Source organism: Apteryx mantelli, chromosome 4, assembly GCF_036417845.1.
Source record: "Apteryx mantelli isolate bAptMan1 chromosome 4, bAptMan1.hap1, whole genome shotgun sequence".
NCBI classification, from domain to species: domain Eukaryota; kingdom Metazoa; phylum Chordata; class Aves; order Apterygiformes; family Apterygidae; genus Apteryx; species Apteryx mantelli.
The window spans coordinates 59365876-59391568 of NC_089981.1; the positions used below are offsets into that span (position 1 = coordinate 59365876).

A 25693-nucleotide genomic window follows, 5' to 3' on the forward strand; every position below is an offset into this window, starting at 1 on the left:
GTGCGAGCGTGTACCGCAGCCATGTCGCCCGTGCCGCTTCTCCTAGGTGGGTACCGCGCCGTTGGGTCTGGGCCGGCAGGGCAGGCGCCCCGACCCGCCCCGACCAGCTCGTCCTGTATGTTCGCAGGCGTCTTCCTGCTCTGCAGCCCCGTGCGCGGAAGCGACGGCTCGGGTGAGTTTGCTGCCCCCCTCCCTCCCCCTGCCCGCATGTGTTTTGCCCTCGGACCGTCTCTGCCTGCGCGCGGCCGCCGGCACCGGGGCAGTCCCTCCCCGCGGAGCGGTCACGGTGCCCGGGGATGCGATTCAGCGCCTGACGGCGGACACTGGCTCGGCGCTTCCCCAGCGCGCCAGGTTGCGCGGCCGCCTCTCACTGGGCTGCGCTCCTCGCGCCGCGGCTGCGAGCAGCCCCCGCGGAGCGGCGCGGCGCGGGGAGCGGGTGCCGCTCGCTGCCGCGGACCGGCCGCGCCGGGGCGACCCGGCAAAGGCGGCGCTCCCCTTGCGGGCGCTGCGCTGGTGCCGGCCGGCGGGCCGAGCCCCACCGGGCCACGCGTCCGGAGAGCTCGGGAAGAGCGAGCGTCCGCACCGCGGCGGCTGGTCCGTGGGGATCACCAGGCGAAGCGACGGAGGAAACGTGCGTGGCGCCGACGGAAACGCCACCCTTGGTCCTCGGAGCGGACGGGCTACACAGATGCGAAAGGGGCACGGGGAACGTGTTATCCTGGCACTGCTCTCAGGGGAAGCAGTAGGGCTTGGAGAAATGTGAAAAGACTGGGGGGAGGATGCAAAAGGAAATGGAGGATATCTGGGAATGTTTCCAGATGGGGGGGGGGGAGGGGAATTTCCTCCAGGCATAGACTGAAGACGGGCAATGGTAACAAATACCTCCTTCAAGGGCAATGCTGATAGCATCAGAGCGTGTGTGTGTGTATTTGTGTGTGTTACAAAGGCTTTCACAGAGTGCTTGCCTATTTGAGGATCTCCAATGTATTTCTGACTACGGAATCATTACAAACTCTTTAAACCTGCCCTGCCATTATTTTGCCCTGGAAGGCAAAAGAGAACTCAACATGCCTACAAGGGCATGAATTGGCAATTGCTACATGCCCTGTTGGACTGGATCCCTGCTGCTGGAGAATGGGGTCTCCCGGAGCCAGAGCCGAACCAAGGGAATCGGGAGCCATAGGAAACAGTTAAAGAAATAAGTCATCAAAGGGACACGAGCAGTTTGTCTGCCCCTTCCAGCAGAGCCTTTCACCAAGGGAGGGCAGGCACTCTTGGAAGGATGCGCTTCCAGGCACTGGCCTGGCCTGCAGAGGGTGAGTGATCTCAAGCTTTTCTCATGATTGTTAAGGATTTCACAATAATTATGAAGCGAGAGTTAATGCTCTTTTTGTTTTAAAACACTCAGAAGATTCTTTTGTGCTTCTGTGATAATGGCTATATGTCACAGGAGTGCTATGACTTAAAAAAGAAGAAAAAGAGGAGGGGGGCAATGGAAAATCTACTCCAACTTCAATTCCTTTCCTTTTTATTTTATGGGTGCACTGCAGAAATATCAACAGTCCTGCAGGAAACAAGTGAAAAGTTTGCTATAATGCTTCCCCGCAGAACTGGAGAAGAAGCCACTGTAAACTGAAGGTATCTGGAACCAACTAAACTAACATTAAGGGAACACTGGCAAATGTAATTTTACTCTACCTGGTTACCAAAAGTACCAGAATGTTTTTATATAATACATGAACAGATGCTTTATGAGATTGTCTTACCATTATTGTGAGCCCAAATTCAGTGGCATTTGGTTATTGCACTATAAGCTTGCAGAAACTTTTATGAAAGCACTTAAATTCTGTTGTATGAAGTAATGACAGAACATCAGTTTCCTTGCAAATCTAATGGATTTAGGCTCGTATGTATGGTATGAGGTACATACCTAGGTACTCATACCCACCTTGTCCATATCAGCATATGCGCTTAACATTATATGAATACTACATAACCTGTGAACAAATTTTCCAATAATATAAGCTGGTATTTTTAATAGTAATTTTTGTTTGTTTTCTAATCTAGACAAGGCTGTGGAAGTAGTCACTGCATAAAATAAAACCCAGGCATATTTGAAGGCGCAAGATAGCAAGGACCCCAAATCTTCCTGTTTCATAAATAAATAATACTAAATACATAAAGCAATAAGCAGCATAATAGGGACAGGAGTCATTAAGCTATTTTATGAATCCCTGATTCTATAATAATGTACATGGGGATTTTTTTTCTATATACACAGAAACAAATTCTGCTTTCCCAAAGCAATGGATGGAAATGTCAAGGTTAAAATCCATAGCTAAAATCTGAGTTCTTCTGTTTTGCTAGAGTCTTCTAAATTAGTGACTGTTTTCAAGAACTATGTGAAAGTTTTTGCATGTGGGAGTAAGAAACAGCCATTCAGTGCAAATCTGTATATGGGATGAGGCAACAAAAATATGGAAACTGAGGGGAATGACTGAAAGCATGGTTACTAGATGGATGTTTTAGGAGAAAACAGCCTTCATTATTTTTTTTCTTCTCTCTTCTTTTTTTTTTTTTAGGGTCAACACTGATGGAAGACATCCATCCTTACCTTTAAATATGCCTTTAATCAGGAAGAAATACAATTTTTTTTTCTTTGTACTTTGTTTTTACAATGTACCCAGACGTGGTGTGCTTCTGTGAGGCATAAAGAGTGTGTGTCTTGAGTGCCAATATGGTCATTTCATTGCAGTTTTGAAGGCCTAAGTTTACATTCATATGTACATTGGTCTCCAGCCTCTGGCAGAGCCCAGAATGAATAGGAGTCTAGGACTGAGTCCTTTTCTTTAAACTGCAAGCTTATCTTTCCTTCCTGCAAAATATACAGATTTAAACTTTTCATGTATTGGGTAACATAAGTATTCAGAGAAATATCTCAACTGTTACTGTATTACTAAATTACAGTGACAAAACACTTGGTTACTTTATAGATGGCTTTTTGGCTGGTTTTGCTATGATAAAGTATCTCAAGTACATTAACAAAACCTACTGCTTTCTTCAATTTTAATAGCATCACATATGAAATTTGGGAAAATGATTAGTGTGTAAGTTGGCAAAGAACTATTTTACATGATCCAATATTAAGAGTTGATAACATACTTTCCTGTTCATATGGGACTGCTCATAGGTTTGGATAGGTGATGATACATTAACTATCAGGGAAGAACAAAATTCACTGCAAGGTTGGTACCATAACTCTTAATTTTAGTGCCCAGTACTTCTCATTTTGATGCTGCTCATAACAATGTTAGTCCCAGTTATAGTATATAGGAAAATATGTTTACATAGCAAAACAAAATGAAATTGTTGCTTCTTAATTAACAGCATAATGTACTTGAAAGTGTGTTACAAGGTCCCCACCCTGCTGATCCAACTGAGGTATGAGCTGTTAAAGCCCCTAGCTACAGGTCCTTATTTCATACAGTAGCAACTTACTTTCTTCCCTAGGAAGCCCCCCCTCTCCCTCCTCCCCCCATCTTCAGTGGTCTAGATCATGACAGTCTTTAGGCAGCCAAAACCCAGTGATAGCACTACAGGGGATTTCTACGCTTTCACAGCTAGGGAAAACACAGCAAGATATCCCCTACCTCCCCTCCCCACCCTATCAAAATATTAGTCTGACAAATGACTGTGTTTAGTAAGTGCTTGGGAGTGAAAGAGAAATAGTTTTCCAAGCAGCATAAGAGGTGTGTTAACAAGATGTATCTAACTGTTGTCTTCATAGGCTGTCAGAGGATTCAGTCAACTTAAGTACATTAAAAATGACAGGTACTATAAACTTACTATGATGTCTTGCACTTGTTGGAGGCCTGAAAAATGTTCCAGGGCATGTGGCACAAGTAGTACCGTGCAAGCAAAGATTACTATTAATGCTCATTGCAATGATAAATAATGCTTGGATTGCTCCAAAGGTTTCCAGCCTTCCAGCTGTTGCTTGACTCTCATGGAATCACTAGCTGTCACTTAGTGGATGTTAGCTCCTTACTGCCCAGTAATAGCTAACACCTGGCAGAGCATTCACGGAAGGACTGGGGGACTCTAAAGGCAAAGCAGGTCAACTTCTTCTAGCATAACACCAATAATGTAGCACTTTCAAGAGTGAAAGTAATGATATTTTTTATCAAGCCTTTATCAAAGTTTCTTTTTTTTCTTCTGGGCACAAGCATGGTGATTCTGCTTGTTTTTCAGACACTTGTTTTTTAAGGCAAATGCGTGAGCTTTATGGAGAAGCTGTTGTGAGCAGATAAGACTGTAAGTCATAAAAAATACTTTATTTTTTGGATACTTGAGAATCAGATTAAACCACTTTACAGTGGTTCTTGCTAGATGGAGAGCTTTTATTATCTTGAGAAAGGAAAATGAAAGTGTTTACCACTTTTTTTCTTTCCTTAATCTGGGTTATATAGACATAGTTAGCATATTTACATAACATCTTTGTGCCCACAAGTAGCAACAAAGATTTTCAGAAAGATGTGATTAGGTAGTTTAACAATTTCAGTACAGGATTGCATATACTTAAAAATAAACATCTTCATTGTTAATTTAGGCAGCAAGAATGAGTTCTACTGTGCACCTAAATATTCTGCTCTTCAGTTCTAATCCTAATGAGATTCGCAGGAGGCACATGGTGACTGCTCTTTTGTCTGCCGATTAGGGGAAATCTTTTTTTTCAAATAACAGCAGCTTATGTCAGGGTCAGTAAATGCTCTAGGGAAAGAGAGAAAAGTTGAGAAGCCCATGAGGGACAGATCTCTAATCCCCTAAACATGCTTTCCTTGGGATACAATACTGTGGTGTATATACTGATACATTAGCCAGTCTCTGCCAGTTCTCATTTTAATGTTCTGAAAAAGTAATACTTTGAGTACATATACAAAAAGGGTTCTTGCATCTTCTATTGCTTGGTGAGGGCAACATTTGCTCTTAGGAATTTCAGAATAAATATCCAGGTTGAATTTGTGACGCTGAATTGATGTTGATGTAAGCAAAAGCCTTAATATGCCATGCTGCCAGATTGGCTGGATAAGCCTTACTGTGTGGTAGTAGAATGATTGTAAGTATCCAAAATAATGACCTCTAAGTTCTCAAAAAGCTTCAGTTTGCCAGACAAAATTGTATACTGGTGGTCTGCATATATACACTGCATACATGTAAACACAGTAAAAGCTTAATGATGGTAACACAAGGTACACCGCCTTTCCTTCTTTAAAAGTTGTATTATGTGAAAAATGTATGTGCCTAAACTGAATAAATAACTTCTATTTCTCAATGGGTGAATTTGACAATTGTTTTCACAATGCTAATGATGTAGTCTTCACTGTGATGAATTGGTATGAATGTTCTAGATAATACCAGTATTATTGGAGCAAGGAGATAGATACTCCCTTTTTTACAACAGCCTCCATAGGATTTATTGCAGAGGCTAAGGGGAATGCTGCTGTCAACCTGCTTCATGAATTCCACTGCACGGAAGGTTTGGAGTCTCCTAAGTGTTTTGGAGATGTTGTTGCTGGAGATTACTTTGGGGACTTCTGAGTCATTTAACTTCTTTCTTGGAGTGTGCTGCTCTGACCTGTGTTTCACCAGTCCTCTAAGGTCTTCCCCTTGCCTTTATGCCTCCCTAGTAAACTTACAGCTGTTTTGAATTGCTGCTACCTTTCCCCCCTGTATTACTTTTTGGATTTTTATTTTAATGTTCTGTGCTACTTTCTCTTATTTCAATCTTTTTTTTTTTTTTTACTTTTTCTACCTTGTTTTTTTTCTCACCATTTCTGTCCCATTAAATTAATGAAAAAGTGTGTGTTCTTCCTTGCCACAGCTGCACACTTTTAAGCTCCAAAGATATCCATTCAGATTTACTGGAGCATAAGACAAGGCACTATACCTAACTTTAAATTCAAATATTGCTTTAAACTTGGAAACAGTGTATGGGTTTTAAAAGATTTTTCAGGTCACAAATTCTTTTTTTCTTCAGTTTCCACTGCTATCACATGCTTTACAAGAGGACTTGACCTTCAAAAGGAGACAGAAGATGTCCTTTGCCCAGCAAACTGTCCTTTATGGCAATTTTATGTCTTTGGGGATGGAGTCTATGCCTCTCTTTCCAGTGTCTGTGGAGCTGCCATCCACAGGTATGTCAGATGATTGCTAATTAATGTGTTAAGCAAGCTTGCTACACTTTTAAATTTTAACCTTTTGACTCTATCACAAATAAAGACTTTCTGGACTTCTAAAGATATACTAGGAATGCCATTAGAAGAATGGAGAACAAGGGAGAAAGGAAAAAGCTGAATTGTGCTTAAGTGTTCCTGAAAATAGCATTCTTAAACTTGTGAAATGGCAAAGTAGAAGACAAACTTTCAGTATAAGATAACTTTTGTATCCTTTGTAGACACAGAAGGATACAGTGTAAATATAACTAGAGAATAAAAGAGGATTTGCTTTCTTACTTTAACTTTCATGACATCTTTCCTGAAGTTGCTGAAATCTGTTTAAGCTCCTAGGCAAATGGACGCAACCAAGATTTGGGTGAATGTGGTCCATCAAGACCATGGCTCTTAAATTTTTTGCTTCAAGAGAAAAATTTTTTTGCTATCAAGACTTTTTTCCAAAGGCACTTAGACTAAAGTATTTTGAAATATTGCAAAAGCTAAAATGTTAGTTTCTAAAGTCACCAGCCCGATCTGCTAGGCAGCAGTCTTAAATCTGTTGTAAGTGTTTACCGTTGCAGAAAAACTTTCACCAACAAAACCCAATAGGCTCCATTTCCTTTACAGATGGGATTCTGTGCTTTCTGTGTTAGCTGCTGGAAAAACATCAACTCCTGTGCAGCTATGCTGCAAGATCTGTTTTTCTCCAGTTCAGTATTGTTTTTACTGCAGATCTCAGTAGAATCTCTCTAGTGCAATACTAAAAACACTGAAAAATGTTCACGTGATTTAGGTTTTGAATACAATTTTTAGATCAGCACCAGAAAATTAACATTTATAAAAGAAGGAGGTATTAGAAGAGACAGATTTCTCTTCAAGATTTGTCTACTTTTTCTCCAGGGTAACAAAGCACAGGCTTTTACGCATCATTTAGTTCTTCACTGAAGTCAGTACCTTTATAAACTGTATTATTATTATCACTATTATTATGCAACTCAGAAGCACAGGATTTATGCAGTACTGTTTTTTCCATACTAAGCATCAATCTAAATTATAATCCTTGTGAAATATGCGCCCTGTTTGAAAAACTCTTATTTGAGGGTTCTAATGGCAATGAAGGGATTAAAATGTATTTACCCTTCTTCTATTCCATGTCTTCCAGTAAGTATTTTAGTACAAGTTAAAAATGTTTAAGTATTCTGAATATGATAGATTGTAGTACAGTATTTTGAAAGAGCAGTTTGTCAAACTTATAGATGAAAGAATCTTCTACTCGGGAGCACCTTTTGTTTTTGAACAGTACCTCTAAGTTAGGAGCTACGAGTCCTGTTAGCCTTTCATATTGAGAACAGAACTTATCACTATTTACTTGTTGGTTTTGTTGGAATTATCCATGGCCACAAATACTGGTCCTAGTAACAAAGGCTTGCTGGGGGCTGGCTGTTCTAACTTCAGTGCAGGCTAGAAAACCCAACCCAGTAACAGGCAGAATACTTGCTTCTAGCTCTGTGTTAAAATGGCTAAATTCCATGCTTGTGCCCAAGTAACTCCAAGAACCTATTGCTAATAGGTAATCATGGTAATCTGATGCCATTATAACAAAACTAGGTATATGTTCTGATGATTATCTGTTTGAAGAAGCATGACAGGAGCAGCTCATGCGGGGTGGAGGGTGGTTTTAATAATGAAAAATGGTTGTGTGAGCCTAGGTTTGTTCCCTTTGTTCCCTGCCCGCAGTTTGTGTGTGTTGGGTCCAAATTAAGGCTTGATTCCTTTTATATATACACCAAATAATGCTCATCCATTCTATTATTGCAATGCAACTGTTAAAGCTAGAAAAAAATGTACAGTGCAGTTAAAGAATTCAGCAGAATTTAACTATGAATAATTCTGTATACCCTAGATAAGTAAGCTTTTTTGCTTGTTTTATTTTTTTGTATTTTGCTTTTCTTCTCCTTATGTTATGCCTAATTACTCTCAGGAAACAGAGTATTTATTTAATATCGTTCTTTTTCTGGGAAGAAGAATAGAAGTTTTACTTGTTATGGGGAAGAATGAGGAGCCTCCTACCAGGCTGACACTATGTAGGTGTAACGAAGCGAGTTAAATCTACCATTGACTGATTAATTGGATTAATAATCAGAAGACCAAATTAAGGACTAAGTTCACAGCTTGTGCCAATTCCACTAAATGGAGACCTAACATGATTTGGTAATTTCTAGATGCTAAATAGACATGTAAAATTTTTCATAACCTTTGTAACTATTCACAGGGTGGAAACATACCTAATTAAACATCAGGTTTCCAGAATTAAGTGTAACAGAAGTATATCATGGTGTTACCAATTTGGCCACAACAGTCCTTGGGCCACAAACTAACCACAAAGAAGACTGACCACCCCTGAGCTGTTCCAGTGTTTGGTAGAAAAAGACTGGCAGCAAGGTCATTTGGCCAGAAGGACTGGACTTCTGGGCGACATTACATTTACTGGGACACTTTGGTACATTGTCTGCTTCTGCTGCTGAGCCTTTTTTCTTGCCAAAAGCAACAGGAGTGCAGCAGAGAGAGCAGAACCTAGGGGGGCAAGGGGATGCTGGCAAGAAACCCAGAACAGCTCAGTATCAGTAACTGAAGGCAGGCAGTGGTAGGAGACTGCAGTTTAGAGAAGGGGAGGGTGCTTCTTGCAGCAATGGAGAAAGGGGGAGGATGTGGAAGTTTTATGTAGCTGCTGATAGTGGGAAGCGAAGATGGGAATTCAGATACTTCAGCTGTCATGTCTGATCCTAGCCCCCTGAGAATAACTTTTCATCACAGGATCCTATCAGAAATGCCAAGTGTTATCACAGCAAGCACTCCTCACTCTCCCATGGTAGCAGGGACTTTAGGTTAAAAGTCCACTCTTGGATAGCATGGCAGACAGTGACCTTCCTGCTCTTTCCCCTCTGCAGAAAATGCAGATTGCCTACTCACTGACATATATGATAAGCATAAAGGCTTATGTTATTCTCTGAGGATACGTTTGCTTCTGAACTACAAGACTTTATCTGTTCAGTTTTAACAATCCAGTTGCAGCCCTGCTGCTCTAAGACTAAATGTTCCAATCTAAGGAAAGTCCATGTTCAAAGCCATTTTCTTTCATTCCCCCACTCCCACCCCTTGTTGCATAGTAACATTATCTTTGTACATTTCATGGACAATGTTTTGTAATTTTTAGATAATTTTATGTAGCTGGTCATTATATTTACAGAGCTAAGATCATTTTAGAGAATAGGCACTCAGCTTCATCTCAAACTTTTTTAAACAAGTCAGTAGCTTATAGGCATGCTGAAGAGAGCTCTCTCTCCATCTGAGAAATCTAGCATGAATTTTGCAAATTCCAAAGAACAACTGAAAATTTACCCAGAGCAAAAACACTTTCATAAAGGTGAAAATCTTATATTTTCCCTTTATTTTAACAAAAGACAGTATTTCAGCTTTTTACTGCTGTGTCAAAGACTGCTGACTGCAATTACACGTATAAAGGTCATCTCCCATAACCAGAAGAGTCCCTCTGCATCAGGTCTGATGTGGAGACTCCCTTGAAAAAGGCATCTGAAGGTCAGCAAAATCAAGCCAGCCCTGTATCTCTTTCTCTGACAGGGCAGACAAACAAGTTCTTGCACTTTACTTTGAAGAGTTTCAGTCCCATCTGCTCCTTGACCTCAGTTTAAATTTTTAATTAGGTTTTGGATGGAATTCTTATTTCATATAAGAAGGTCCTATATCTTCTGCCACCTTTTGGCCAGTATTCTTCCTCCCATGAGCTATTGCACAGTGAGGTACTGGATTATTTCCTCATGTGTCTCCTTTTCTGTTTAATTTGTGTGTATTATGGAATGAAAAATACAGCGCAAGTATAAATGATGATTATTAACAGTGAAGCTAGGCAAGAGAATGGAGTGACAGCCTCTATACAACATTGCTTTTTGGCAGCTCTGACAGTAGCAAGAAACATAGTGACTACGGAAGTGAAAGCTGTATCTGGAAAATCTACAGTTACAGTATAATCAAAACAGCCAGGCATGCAAGTCATTGGCACATGAACAAAGTACAGCAGTGAAAATAAAACCAGATTTTAATGACAAACTATATCCTGAGGATATGCATAGGCACCTTTTTACCACTCAGATACTACTGTAGATCTACACAGGATGAATCTCATTTCTAAAGTGCATCGTAAATGGCCATGAAAAGTTACTTGCCAAAGTCATACAGAATATAAAGGTAGACTGACAATACGGCTTACTCCACTTGAGCATATATCTGACTAAACTAGCTAGAAGAAACACCTCAGGTAAAACTGAGGTGTTAAAAGATGGTTTATAACACACTTGTTAATTTACCTACAGAACAAAATGGCAAGGGAAGAGGAATAATTTTCAAAAAGATATATAGTTCATATTATACTTGCATCTAATGTTAGCCCCCCCCGCATTGAAAATAGCAAGGAGAGTTTATTATGTGAAAATAGTGCATCTTTAGAACACCATCGAGAGCTTTATGATTTATGATGAAATACGGAATCAATAGATGCCTTTGATAAATAGACAGGAGCAAATAAATCTTCCACTCTGGTTTCAGAGGAAACAATTCCCAAATTCAGCAGAGCATTACTTCTAGGTTCTTCCAGAATGATTTAATGGCAATCAGAATGAAAAGACAAAGAGACATACTGGCACAATATGGAGAAAACTGTTCATGTGATGAACAAGATAGGATGAAATCATTGCTTCCAGGAAAACTTGTCAGGTTGAGCTATCAGTACAAAATGTGGTCTTGTTGGGCTTAATCCAGCCAGTGGTTAAAGTTCCAAGTTCACAACAAAGGAAATGGGAAGAAATACTAAGCTCTTTTTGGGAGCTGGACTTGGACATAGATCAGTTATGCTGGTGCAAACCCAAAGTAACTTCACTAAAATTGCCAGTATAAATTTAAACTAGAAATGGCTCCAATTAATAATTAAAAAAGAAAAAAAAGCTTATTTGAATTTATATTTTTATATTTTCTTGCACATCTTTCCTCATGCCTAAAGACTGAGACATTAGTAAAGGCTTGAATGTCAAGGAGAACAAGGAAATGGAGAAGAAAATCATGTTCTAATTAGACTGAAATCTTTTAAGTTCACTGATTTATTTCCCCCCAAATAATTTTGCCTTACTGAATTTTCCTGACAGTTTTAAAACAACCAATTAGAAGCTCCAGTCTTTTTTTTTTCCTCTCACTTTTTAAAGAATTGTGTAGTGCTGTTTGTATTTGCCAACTTTATAATGTGACTTTAAACTCTAGCATTCAGAATAACTTTACTAAAGGTCACCTGTCTGTATAATGTATATTTTGAAACTACTATCATAATTTTCCATGGTACAGGAATTAAATATATATAACCACAGTTCTATTTAGAGATGCAAACCATGTCCGTGAATGAGGAGTATATTGTAAAAGTAATCCACATGGAGATTTATGTAGAACCTGGTTTTGCCACAAATGCCCAGAGCTAATATTACCATAAACACATGCAGTTTTTTCTAACCTCTGGTCTTGATTATTCTCCTTTGGCAATGTTTTACATCAGATTAGGCTGGGACCTCTTTTCAAGCAGGAAGCCAAGCAGAAAAGACAAATAAATACAAAGGCATATTGTTGTGTTTCAGTAGTCTTGAAACAGATGTTTGTCTCCAACAGTACTATACCTGCCCAAGTACTACAAAGCATTAAGGTTTTACCCCCCTCTTAGAGAAGCTTAATATCAAATTTTGGCCTCTGAAAAATAATATAACCATTCTCTCTTTATATGCTAGTAAAATATATAAAAAGCAGTTTTGATGATGCTTTAGGTATTCAAATGCAAACATCTACAACAATCTTTCCACCTACACCCAATAGTAGCTTTTAAACCTGAAGTTTCCTAAATACATAAATCTATCCTGTTGGATATGCACACAATCATGTAAGTCCTGATAGTGCTGAGAGACTCATCACACAAGCATCAGTAAGACTTTCAAACATTTGTTTCACGTGATGGGACAAGTCTGATATAGGCAATCTCAAAACCCGTTCAATTGTGAAATGAAACACAATGAGGGGAAAAACTGTCGTGGCCTTCTCTAAGTACTAGACTACTATCTCTAACTACCTGTATGGGATGTGAATTTTTTTAGGTTCAAATCTATTCAGTTCTTGGAAACATCCTGCATAGATTTTGCTAGAAGGTGGTTTGGGCTTTTGGTGGTTGTTTTTTTTCCTTCTACACTTTTAAACAGATTGTTCTAGTAAGGCATTAAAGAGTATAGCAGTAATCTGATAGTAAATTTAACTTCGTATTATTTTTTTTTAACCAGTAAGCTTTTTTGTATTTGTTCCAACTTTTCTACTAACCCATATAACTGTATCGTAAGGACTCATTGTGGTATGCTTAAACGAATTAAGATACCTGAGATGCATTAGCAATTACTTAAGTATTCTGAATTCTTACGCTGTGATTTGGTATGTTACTCTACATCCCTGTTAACAAAAACTGCACACTTGAATAGTATCTATTGTTGAGATACCATTTTCAAGTCTAGACTGAATGCAAGCAGGAATCTTATGTGGACTGAGTTAATAATTTGCATTCTATTTATTTCATTCTTTTCTGATTTTACATTTAACCTATACTATAGATGAGTAAGATGAATAGGACCCTTTTGGCTCTGTTCTTATATTTCTCAGTAATCTGATGGATGCTATCAATAATGCCTACCATTTTTGACTTCATTCTATGTGGTGCCCTAACACAATGTCCTATATACAAATTAGTACTATAAGCAACAATCTTTTTCCTCAGGTTTCTTAGATCTGGTCATTTCATAGTTGAACATAGCAAATTTTGTTTTAGTTGCAAATATCTGTGAGTCACAACGAACTCAAATATATACGTTCTCCTATAGCTCTTTCCTTTAGCAATACATATCAGTCCTTTACACATAGCTCTTTGGTTTCTGTCTGAACAATGTTAGAACTTTAAAACTCTGACAATTTTTTTTTAAGTCTTTGTGGTGCTCAGCAGAATAGATTCTCTAACAATCTTTTCAGTGGCTTATGGTTTTTTTCAGTCTTGACACAACTGCTTGCCTATACAGCATCTTTTACAGGAGGCTGGAGTGTCCCACATACAAGAATGGTAAAATTGTTTTGCATTTCCTCGTGATTAAAATGTCTACTTTATAATAACCTTTCTTCTGTCTCAGAGGGGTGATCAACAGTGCAGGAGGAGCTGTAAGGGTACAGACACTCCCAGGACAGGAGAACTACCCTGCCATAAATGCCAATGGGATCCAGTCTCAGATGCTTGCTAGATGGGCTTCATCTTTCTCAGTGACTCGTAGGTGGATCACACTAATTATTTTGCAAACTCTATTTGAAACATTAACATAACTCAAGGAAACTTCTGTATGCATAAACAACTGTGATTTTGTATAGTAACAAAAGTTTTCACTTTTAAGTTCTTATTTTATCCTAATTTTTCCACAATTTCTTGTAAATACTATTTCAGCTAGGCTAGTCAATCTGTATTGAAGCTGACACATGAAAATGGATCACAGCTATTCAGAATATAATCACATGAAAACAAGCAGTTGGCAGTGTAGTTGCATGACAATTTAAGATGATCTAAATTGGTGCTTCATCACTGTAGTTGCGGTCCTGTCCTCCCACCACTTCCAGCCATACAGTTTTAGCTCTTCTCTTCCCCCAGCTGCGCAGTCCCATGCCTGCCTTTGTGCAGGCAGTAGCATTTGTCAGACCATATGGAGAGCTTGTTCAGGGCACTTTGCAAGCAGAAGGCTAACCCTCCAAAAATAGGAGTAATGTCAGTTAGGTTTAATGTGGTCATTAAACCACAATGTGATACAGTATTTTTTCCAGAATTTTTTGTCCATGTAGCTGAGATACAGTACCTGATTGCAAATAAGTTGTTACTCCCTGCCACTTGAGTTATCTTAAGTCACCTCATAAAAACATACAGAGAAGCCTACTGGTTATATATTCTGTTTTGGTTTAAAAAACATTAAACTAAGTCTGTGTGTCTTCTAGTACATTCTTTCAGAGTTTGGGAAATGAAACTCTAATACATTCATGTTGTTTACATAACTAAAATTCAGCCTATCATCTCTAAGACACTAGTAATCCTTGGATTAAAGTTAATAGCTAAGAACTTGAAACTACAGGTACTTTCAGTGAAGATGCAAGTGACCTCCGTTTCTCCAAGATCAAGCCCTGCATTCATTTGCTAGAAATAATGTGTCTGCTACAGCTCAAAAACTCTTATCAATTAGATATGCTGTAACTGCTTATCAGCTGCTATTTTTTCAAATTTAGAAGCACAAAGGAGAAGCTTATTACCCAAAAAAAAGCACTGCAGTACTGGGTCTCTCCAAAGATCTGTTTAGGCCAGTGCCCACCTCCAAGAGTAGCTAGTAGAGGATGATGAAGAAAGTATTGGAAATACAGTGTTCTTCAAGCACATGTAATTTCATATAATACACCGAAATGCAGTAAGTTTATCCTTTCAATATTTTAACAGGTGCCAAGAACACAGCACTTGAAGCAGTTGGACGATCAATATCAACAGCACGTCCCTCTACAGGTATGAGACCTCTGCAACTGAGGGTATTAACAGTGGTAGCCTCATGTGATAAGATGTGCTGCAGTGCATGAATGCCTGACTAAAATGCCTTATTTTATGGGTTTTGTTTACTTTTAAAGAAGAAAATGTACATAACATCTGTTTTTCCAGTATATCTTGCATCAGCAATAAGAGGAATCACTTGTAATATGGGAGACTGATTCTGATTTAAGTGGTATTCATGTAAATCAAGAAAAATTTGAATGAATTTAGAATAGTTATACAGGTAACACAAAAAAGAAAGAGTCTGGGAACTCATGGGATATTTGTTACTATTAAGTGACAAAAAAGACAAGTAATGCATTCCTTCTTACAGAAATAACCTAGTGTCAGGATACATTGTGACACATGGTGATAAAAGTAAAGATGATCTCATTGCTATTCAAATAACAGTTGCCAGGCTTTACAAATGTTTTTTTCCTTTCCTAGGCCTGCCTGTTAAAAGACCATGTTATCAGTTTTCATTATGAGTTTAATGCTACCAATACTGTACACAGTTGTTGTGTTTGTATACATAAAGAATAATGATGAACACAAAATAAACAACTGCACTTTCCCACCAAATTTTTCACCTTCATTCACATGTTCTCAATTACTGCGCTTGAAAAAAATGATAAAAATGACACCCACCATTATAGGTAAAATAGTTCATAAAAAAAACAATGTGATGTGATAAACTTAGATGACAGATGTGTGCTTCTGGTGACATCAAGAAATACATGGCAGGAAGAGATTTCAAAACTTTGTATCTCTGCTGTGAGATAGGACTGAATGTTCCTAGAAGATCTCTGCAGTTTTATTTAGGTTATTAAAAATCTACACAGCCATTAAAATCTCCCTATTTAATCTTTTCCAGTTCTAACTAGTCTTAATTGCAAAAAAAAAATTCCTGTCAGCTAATCTCCATCTTTGTTGCTGGAAATTAAGCCAATTACTTCTTTTCATCCAATTAGTGACACAGCCAACAGGTCACTGTCCTCTTTAAACCAACATAAAACATTATTGCATTCCCTTTTGCTTTCTTTGTTCTAGGCTAAACAAATCTCACACTCTCAACTTTTCCTTTCAAGGTATATTTTCTAAATGCCTCAGCACTGTGCTTTCTCTAGACTCTTATATTTGCCTGCTTCATGAACATGTAGTATCATAAGAAGAACACACTAGCTGAGACCTCAGCATGCTCAGCAGCATGCAGTGATTGGCTCCTAGATCTGACAGAGGATGTCAAAACATCCTAGGAGGACACTTGTCTTTTTCAGCACCACGTTGCTGGTTGTATTCAGTTTGCTGTCCTCTGTTACCCTACTATTGCTGCCCTAGCAGCCTAACTATTCTGCATTTTGTATCTCTGTATTTGATTTTCTTAAGAGTAGTACTGGAGTTTATCCTTGCAGAATTATATTTTGGTGGGTTTTTTGAGCCACCATTCAATTCTCACAATAATTTTGGATTTTGATTCTGTCCACTCAAAAGGTAGCAACCTTATCTCACCAGTACCATCGGAAATACAAGTCTCTTCCCTGTTCCATCTTCCAATTCATTAAAGAAATATTAAATAGTATTGTGCTTTCTTGTCAGAAAGTAAAATTAGAATTAGTTTAGGACAATTGTTTTTGACAAATCCACATGGCTATTCCTTAACAATTTATAAATACAAAGATGATCAGTTAACAGAATGTTCATTTTAAGAATTATTATTAAATAGACTGGACTATAATTTTCTGACTTCTTTCTGCTCCTTTTTAACATGAAAAAGTGCTTGCATTTCTCCAGTCCTGCACAACCTCTTCTAGCTTCTTGAACAAAGCAGCCAATGAATAATAATGCATTATGGCAAAGGATAAATAAATGTTCTAAGTCAAGCACTTATCTATAGTATCTTTTTTTTCTTTTACAAAAGCAGCATGGCTAGATAGAAAATGTGATCCTTGCTGTCACTGAAAAACCTTGGTGAGCTTGTAGTCTGTGCTCATGGTAGTGTTAATGCACTTCTTAAATAACTGTTTTGATGAAAATGAAACCATAGAACAAAATGAAGTTACTTCTTTACCAAACTGAGTTTCTAGCTATCCTGAACCATTTCATCATTCCTGTGCTAAATCCCATCTCTTCACCCATTTCTTTTCATTTCAGTTCTTGTTTTTTTCTATATTTTATCACAATTACCACTCTGATCACATGGCACAAACAGGCATGGCTTTGAATAGTGTATTTTTCTTTCCCTGTGGGTGATATGTACTGTTTACAAAGGGTCATAGAGTAAGTGAAGTTCCACCCTTAAAGGGGATGAGAAGGAGAGCAAGAGCATGGCCTGCATCCTTCTTACACTGCCTCATTATCCATGTTTTCAGGTTGAGTGCTGTGACCTCTGAGCTACCGAGTGAGAAAGTAGACATCTTTGTTAATAATAGTATTGAAATAGTAGACATCTTGCATCTGAAAGCCAGGTGATAGCTAAGTGCTGTCAGGACTAAAGTAGCGGAAATTTAGTTGCTATGTGAATTTCTCCACAGAAAATGCTGCCAGTAAAAGACTGATGATACATGCCAAAAGGCTACATCAGTTCTTATGAAGACCACTGATAAATAAATATTGGATTTAGATGCTGTTTGTGAGGAAAACCTTTGATTTACAGTTTAAGTCCCAATTTGCTTCTGAAACATTAAAACTGTACACTGTCCTAACAGAGAAATGGTAGGACTTGGGATGGTAAGCTACAGAAATCCACCCAGCTTTCTGTCTAAGTTTTGGTAGTCAGCTAGGCAGGTGTAGAAAGGCAGGTAAAACTGTTATGTCTGAAAAAGAATATCCTCCAAGGAGCAAAGTGGTAGTAGTGTAAGCTTAATTATTAACAGATTGAAGGGCAATGTTACCCCCAGACACTTCTTAATCAGGCTATATTGTAACGTAGCTCTTAGAATCTAAGCTTTTTACAGTTCCCTTCATCTGTCTTTTCATCTTTTTGTTCTTAAATAATCCATGCCTTTTCCTTCATTGAAGGCAAAAGACCTAAGAAGCCCCTTGAGAAAAAGACTGGAAACAAAGGTAGGAACCCACAGATTTAACTTCTGCAATGCAAAGTCCTAACATTTATTTGGTGTTAAGTATTCTAATTACTTTGGATATTCACAGACTGTAAAGCTGATATCGCATTTCTCATTGATGGAAGCTACAATATCGGCCAGCGTAGATTTAATTTGCAGAAAAACTTTGTTGGAAAAGTAGCTGTGATGCTGGGAATTGGAACAGAAGGGCCTCACGTAGGAGTCATACAAGCCAGGTAATAATAGATCTACATGAAATATAACTGAGTGATTAATAAGATAAATCAACAGTCTATTCTGCAGAACAATGTTTGAGTAGTGGAACAGGTACAGTTGTAACTGAAACATACAACTAAAAATCAGTCATGAGGTTTTTAATGCTTAATAGTGTAAAAAAACCCTTTATTTTAATTTGTCTCCTACTGTAAATAAAGAGTGAAACCTGGAAACTCAGTTTAGCGAAAATGTTTCATTTCTTAAATGGAATCAGTAGCTAGTGGAGCTGGTAGCTAGTAAACTTTTCAAATTAAATAACTCGCACTGTTTTAATTTCACAGGAATTTTTAAAATGTACAAGATATTTATCATACAAATAATAGAAAACCTGCCAAATTTGTTTATTAATTACACAAATGCATTTAGTTTGAAATCTGGCATGTTCAAAATTTATTTCTGGATAGATGTTCAACCTAATACTTTAAGTTGTTTAATAAGCTTAAGAATCAGCCTCTTCCTCATTTACCTGGCTAGGTAAATAATTCCTCTTGCACAGGGTTGTGAGAATTATTAAACTAGGAACATACTTCTATTTTAGTAACTAAGTATGTAGTTCACTTTTCCTAGCAAAGCTCATACCACTACGGCATTAGCAAGCTAAAATATAGTTTGAATCATTTTGTTGTTGGTCAAATAAACCCTGTTTTCTTTTTTAATGTTTTATTTTGGCACAGTGAACATCCAAAAATTGAATTCTATCTGAAAAACTTCACTGCTGCAAAAGATGTTTTGTTTGCCATAAAGGAATTAGGGTTCAGAGGAGGCAATTCTAACACAGGTGAGTTCATACTTCCACCAAAATAGAAATTACTTCATTTCATAAGCATATGTGGAAAAAAAAAAATATATATATATAAAAATGTGTGTGTGTGTATACATATACACACACACTGAAGTACGTATGCTTCAGTTCTGTAAGAAAGAAAGTGTTTTAAATGACAAGCTCATCTTAGTTTAATATTTTCCATTAGAACATTGACACATCTTACGCTTAGTTTCCAGAGGTTAAGGTTGCTTATTATACAATAATTAAAGCATAAGTGTGAGCATCATTTCCTGTGTTTGAATAGTAATAGAATTTTTCACTGGTAACTGTGTGATTTCTTGAGACAAAGTCATACCTAATAGGCTTTGCATTTCTTTCTTGGTGACTGGCTAATTAAAGAGTTAGAATAATCTGGGAATAAATAGTAAGTAGCTGTGAAGAAATGTCTGACAAATGTCTGACAAGAGACCGAGCATTCCAAATATGTTTTATCTCACAAGATAGGTATCTCCTCAACTTTCTTCCTTCCAGTTCACTTGGCAGGCACTAATATATCTGCTTCCTAGTACTATGCTAGGCCTATGGGGGGAAAAAATCCAGTGATTTTTCCTCAGCTCTATCAGTTTTCCAAGTTACAGGTTGCTCAAACTTCATTATTACTCTGATCTCCTGGGATGCTATTTCACTGTTAAATCACAACAACATAAATGTCCATGAAGTTGCTTCCTTGTTATACTTCCATATAGTTCCATAGGCTAATCACCTAACTAACCTTTGGAAACGTTGTTTTGTAACAATCTAATTTTCTCTCCAGTTAAAGGACAAGGATTATGGAACAAGAATAGATTTTGGTTTATTATTTTCAGGAAATTAAGAGAGTTTGAATGTTGTTGTTCTGGGTCCTCCCCCATTCCCCATCAGGTTATCTTGGAAGCATCAATTCAAAACTAAGTAAAATAAAAATGCTTTTATTTATAATATTGTTAGTATTATAATCTAGGAAAGCTCTGTTTGTTTATGGCAAACTGAAATAACATATCCTAGAGTCATTACTCCTTTTACCAGATGTTCTTAAGCTTCTTTGCCTGCAGTTGGTGTTCAAGTTCTACAGTGCTTCAGTTCACTTACTAGCAGAATGAACTAATCAACTAGTTTTTCATATTGCATAAAAGGCTAAAATCCAGCATAACTTCACTGGAATGGTAGGGAATTGGTACTGAAATGTAATCACATTATTTCTCCATATTCTTTTTTGGTTTAAAATTAGGGAAAGCTTTGAAGCACACAGCTCAAAAATTCTTCTCTTTGGAAAATGGAGCACGTAAAGGAATCCCCAAGATCATTGTAGTGTTCTTAGATGGCTGGCCCTCCGATGATATAGAAGAAGCTGGTATAGTGGCCAGAGAATTTGGGGTCAATGTATTCATCGTCTCTGTAGCAAAACCCACAGCTGAGGAGCTGGGAATGGTGCAAGACATTGCTTTTGTTGACAAAGTAAGAGAGAATATCATTATTCACTTTCCAATCATGGGTATGATTCTAGAGAATTTACTTCATCCTAAAGTCCTAATGAACTGATTCTTACATATGTGTGTGTGCATATATAATCTCCAAAAAGCCCCAAAATTTATTTCTGCTATGAAGTGATTTAAAAGATTATCACCGGGAAGCCTAAAGTATTGGGACTGCAAATTTCAAGTAAGCTTATCAGTTTCATCTCATTAAATTATATGCTGCCACTGTAGGGTTTTTTTTCCTTTTTTTTTTCTCTCTGTTAATTGGCCCACAGAAATGTTACCCCAAAGGGCTATCAGTGTCCTCACAGTTCAGAGCCTTGGCCAAGTTAAAGCCCTTGGACTTTGTAATTACATGATGATTCTCAGAATAGGAACTCCCCTATATTAGGTATGGTTGAGTGTGTCAAAGCAATCAAATGCAGGTTTGTGATCTCCAACTCTGAAATGGCAGACAGGGAGACATATGTTTCAGTACCTGCTCTGTGGAAGATTATTTACTTTTACTGCAGAGACATGAAAGACTGAAAAACACATCCTAGTATAGCATGTTGACAAGCAAGGCATTCATCTCGGATGAAGAGTTATGGATCTTGCTCTAAACAAATCAGAGTAGGAATCTGAACACAGGTTTTCTACTCCCACGAGAGTTTTTAAGTGTTAGGTCATTACTTACTCTTCAGTGAGAAAATCTCTTATTTTTCATGGGGAGGGTTTAGAAAGTTCATAGCTCAAAGCATGTATATAAAAAGTGCTGCAGCTCGCTCTGTCGCTTCAAGACACAAGATAGCTTGCTTCTGATCCCAGGGTTATTACAGGCAGGTCCAACTCTTTTAGGTACTTATAGGCACAGAAAGACATGACCTTAGGTGCCTGAGGCCTGTCCTCCCCTTCTGCATTTTGATTTTAACCAGATTAGATATCACCTTGGAAAGCTGATTTTTAGGAATCCCTCTCTCAGTTACCTAGTGTTCTATGAGCATCCTATGGAAGACAGGGAAAATGGAAATTGCACTTTGGATGACCTGGAGCTAGACTTCAACCCAACTATGTGTGTGTGTTTATGGCACATTATAGATTAAAAAAAAAAGAAAAAAAAGTGCTTGCTAAGTTAAAATGTAAAGTATAGAAGCCTAATTTTTAGTGAATAAAGAAAAATATAGAACTTGCAATCCTTTGGATATTCAGTAGCCATGACTTAGGTCACTTTTAAAAAAGGTAATTACAATTTCCAGTTCTTACACTTTTTAAGAATAATATGAAAGTCCTTGAAATTTCTGGGGTGGGCAGGGTTGACTCAATTAGTGGATAAGACAAGCTGATACAGCTTCCACTGACTTCAACTGGAGATGTTTGTATTCTTTTTCTAAAGGACCCCCCCCCCACACACACACACACATATCAGGCTACAATTCTTATCTACCTTTGAAAGAAAATTACATAGGCGTCTGATTAATTATGCATACAGCAGATGTGTCAGTATTTACCTTTTGACTTTTTATTTTTAAATAGGCTGTCTGTCGAAATAACGGCTTCTTCTCTTACCAAATGCCCACCTGGTTTGGTACTACCAAATACGTAAAACCTCTTGTCCAAAAATTGTGTTCACATGAGCAAATGCTGTGTAGCAAGACGTGCTACAACTCCGTCAACATAGGCTTTTTGATAGATGGTTCTAGCAGCGTTGGAGACAACAACTTCCGCCTTGTGCTTGAATTCATCAGTAATATTGCAAAAACTTTTGAGATCTCTGATATTGGTTCCAAGATTGCAGTTGTGCAGTTCACATATGATCAACGTACTGAGCTCAGCTTCACTGACTACACCACAAAAGAAAAGGTTCTCTCTGCTATCCAGAACATTCGTTACATGAGTGGTGGCACTGCTACTGGTGATGCCATTTCTTTCACAACAAGAAATGTATTTGGGCCAATGAAAGATGGACCCAACATGAATTTCCTTGTTGTTTTGACTGATGGTCAGTCTTATGATGATGTTAGAGGGCCTGCTGCTGCTGCACAAAAAGCAGGTAAATGACCTATCTTTAAAGGTAGTGGGAAGTTGACTTAACCTATTTCTGCTGTATTGTAAATATCAAGATTTTATATAAGTTTGCAAATACAGCCCCAGTGAGTTAGTCAAGTATTACAGCTGTTTTAGATTCAGAAAAACATGAGGTGTGAGGAACTCTTTTCTATTAGGATGAAAAATCAGTGATGTGGAACCAGGTATAAGTAGATTCACTCATGGTAGCTTAGATAAAAATGTATGCCCAGTCTTATTTTCCTGTACAGGAGAGAAATTAGCAGATAAAAAAAATTTTTTGAAGTCATGCAGTGAAGCTCCAACTAGTGATGCCACTCAGTATTGTCTCCCCATCATCTAGGAAAGAAATAAGCAGTTTTGACTGAAAAACCTCTTGGGCTGCTGACACTTGAAAGCACTGAACAAACGATCCAGATTTATTTTCCAAATTATTCTACAACAAAGGCAGTGTTGCTTGTGTTTCAAGTCTGACTGCGTCAATATTAGACTCATGTATCACTATAAAAACTACTAAGATGCTAGCCCTTAAGATACCATCTTACTGACACCATGAAAATTCTTCTAATTCCTGGTATTTAGTGGCAAAATCTGATCATCTTTGATAGACTGCAGGTATTAAAACACCCTTTTTGATCTTAATTAATTAATGAATGCAATCTAAGCTGCTGTTTTTCTTGTGTCCGTAGACAAAATGGTCTTATGTATTGTTCTTACTATACTATTGCGTTGTAGGAATTACAGTCTTCTCTGTTGGTGTTGCCTGGGCACCTGTGGATGATTTGAAAGACATGGCTTCTGAACCAAGAGAATCTCATGTTTTCTTCACTAGGGAGTTTACAGGATTGGAACAGATGGTTCCTGATATTATCAGAGGCATCTGTAAAGATTTTTTGGACTCTAAACAATAATGCAAAAAGCTGCTGTTGGATATTACTTCTTTGAACTAACATCAGGAAACTGAGATGGTCCCTCTAAAGTACAAATGTTTTATTCTTATAATATACCATCATAATATAAGGGAATAAGTTATGACGGGCTACATTCTGTTTCTGTGGTCAATCAAGGATTCTTGTGAGCTCATTAGAAGTTGTACTTGACATGGGAATGCAGAATTTGGCCAACAACTATTATTTTCAGTACCTGTATAGTATCTTTCTTACACTTAAGGCTATTAGATATCAGCTGTATGTATATAAAGAAAACAGAGCTCTGAAACTTGCACTGTCACTTACTAGATGTCTTCTCATGCGTTAAAATTAATATAATTTTAAATACACAGCACTAACTTCTATGAGCCTTCTGTAGTTTAAGATTCTGTATCTTTTTCCAGGAGTTCTCTTGATGGTGTGAATGTAAAACTAGCCATGGGATAATAGCCACGATCTTTTTAGTGCTTCAGTTGTGCAACATTCACTGTTGCCAGGCAATTTATTAAGAAGATGGATGACAGATTGTAGCTAGACGGTCTGTTTTCACCAGTTGAGATTTTGCTGTTTTGAATGATACTGCCATCTGGTTGGCAGAGTTTACATTAAAAGACCACCTCACTTCTACCCATTTCTACCGATCAGTGCTGTTGGGTACTTTTGGCACAGACTTTCAAAGGTAATGAAGCACTGCAGTTTCTTTTGAGGATCTGGGTCCTAATACATTAACTGATACTACTGCCTACTATATCAATGAAGTCAGTAGCAGTATTCCTACTGTATCTGATAATCTGGATTTTTTTCTCTACTGCATTGATTTTACAAAGTTGTTATTGGCTAGACAAAGTGCAAGACAGGGATCTTGGGCAAAGAGATAAAATTAGACTGTGTGCTGGAAACTGAAAGCATTTAAATTGAAATCCAAATTTATTTTAAGCCTTGAAACTTAACTGGTTTATATCAGATTACTTAGATGACTAGAAGACAAAAAAGTAGGCAGAGACATAGGTGGGAATTGGTAACTCACAGAATAACAATTTTCTAATGCTAGTAAAAACATTTTTAAAGATGTGTGAAGTTTTCTGAAGATGGCAAAAATAGTCTTCTGGAAAAATGGCTTTAAATTGATTACATACCTGGTAATGTGCTGATATTTTTACACCAGTTTGTATGTGGTTAAAATGATGGCAATAATTCACTGAGTTCTTCCCGATGCCTGGAAAGAACAATGGACTTCAACTTAAGGATTTTTTAGATAACTCATTTTTTGCAAGTAAAATACACAGTAGCAATCAAAGCAGCACTTTCCTGTTCAGCTATCAATCAAGGGTTCCCTTTTGTTGTATTTTTTGTGTTATTGATTGTAAAATTCTTAGTAGTTGTGAATGGTACAGAAGGGATCGTATTTATCAGGCTTTTGCAGTGTATTTTTTTTAATAACTTATGACTGGCTATATATTACACTAAACATGAATGGCAAGGATGCCTTGTATTTTTCTATTGATTGCTAACCTTAATTTTGTTATGTGTTTATAGATACAGTATTCAGCTATTGCTGTATAAATTCATATGCAATATCAACTTTGTGCAAAAATTTAATTCATTTAGCTAAAACTTTTTACAGAAGCATACACATTTGCAAGAAAACTGGGATTGCAGCTATCTATTTTAATATGCTGTAATGTAAAAGTCTTTTTACGATGAATCTCATGTAGTAGAGCTTGAACAACTCAGGTTTATGTGATGTTTGCTTTACTGTTTGTATTAGTTTTAATCCCTGAACTGCAAAAAAAAAAGGAAAGAAAAAAATCCCAACTCAAAACTCAAAAACTCCTAATTCAAGAAGAGTTATGTAATAACCAGCCAAAAAGATATCTGCATCAAAAGCAAACTGTACTTCTTTATAACTTAACATAGCAATTTGGGGGGATGGGGGGGGGTTGACACATATGAAGCAGAATAGTTTCATCAAAACAATAGTATCTCCTACAACTGTTCTTAATTACTGCTGTTTGCATTTCATATTGGTGTTGTCACATATGTCCATATGTCTTCTCTTCTACTATGTCCCCATACAATGCAAATATTGTATTTTCATCTCTATTCTGAAGTACAAAAGTTCTGACAACATTTTAAGCTTTGATTTTTAGGCCATCTTTTTAGTGGGACAACTCAATATCTTTACCAAGCTCTGTCAAAGTCACTGCT

General features: G+C 37.6%; 1 protein-coding gene across 2 annotated transcripts; it reads left to right on the top strand.

Annotated features, from left to right (window-relative positions):
• COCH (cochlin) lies at nucleotides 1-25219 on the top strand. Of its 2 annotated transcripts, none has more exons than XM_067295588.1 (11): nucleotides 1-46; nucleotides 128-172; nucleotides 6038-6194; nucleotides 13478-13611; nucleotides 14812-14874; nucleotides 17914-17958; nucleotides 18046-18193; nucleotides 18908-19011; nucleotides 20267-20493; nucleotides 22026-22542; nucleotides 23292-25219. In XM_067295588.1, the coding sequence occupies exons 1-11, from the start codon at nucleotides 22-24 to the stop codon at nucleotides 23465-23467; spliced, it is 1641 nt and encodes a 546-aa protein (XP_067151689.1). In that variant the 5' UTR covers nucleotides 1-21; the 3' UTR covers nucleotides 23468-25219. The 2 variants fall into 2 exon arrangements, with proteins under 2 accessions (XP_067151689.1, XP_067151690.1); XM_067295589.1 differs by having other exon boundaries at nucleotides 20357-20493.
• Nucleotides 25220-25693: the final 474 nt, after the last annotated feature.

What these genes read in the sequence shown, in the direction of transcription:
- COCH (XM_067295588.1), top strand. Translation starts at nt 22, where the DNA reads ATGTCGCCCGTGCCGCTTCTCCTAG. An exon ending in GAAAAAGACTGGAAACAAAG is followed by an intron (nt 17,959 to 18,045) that starts GTAGGAACCCAC and finishes GGATATTCACAG; the next exon opens with ACTGTAAAGCTGATATCGCA. An exon ending in ACATTGCTTTTGTTGACAAA is followed by an intron (nt 20,494 to 22,025) that starts GTAAGAGAGAAT and finishes ATTTTTAAATAG; the next exon opens with GCTGTCTGTCGAAATAACGG.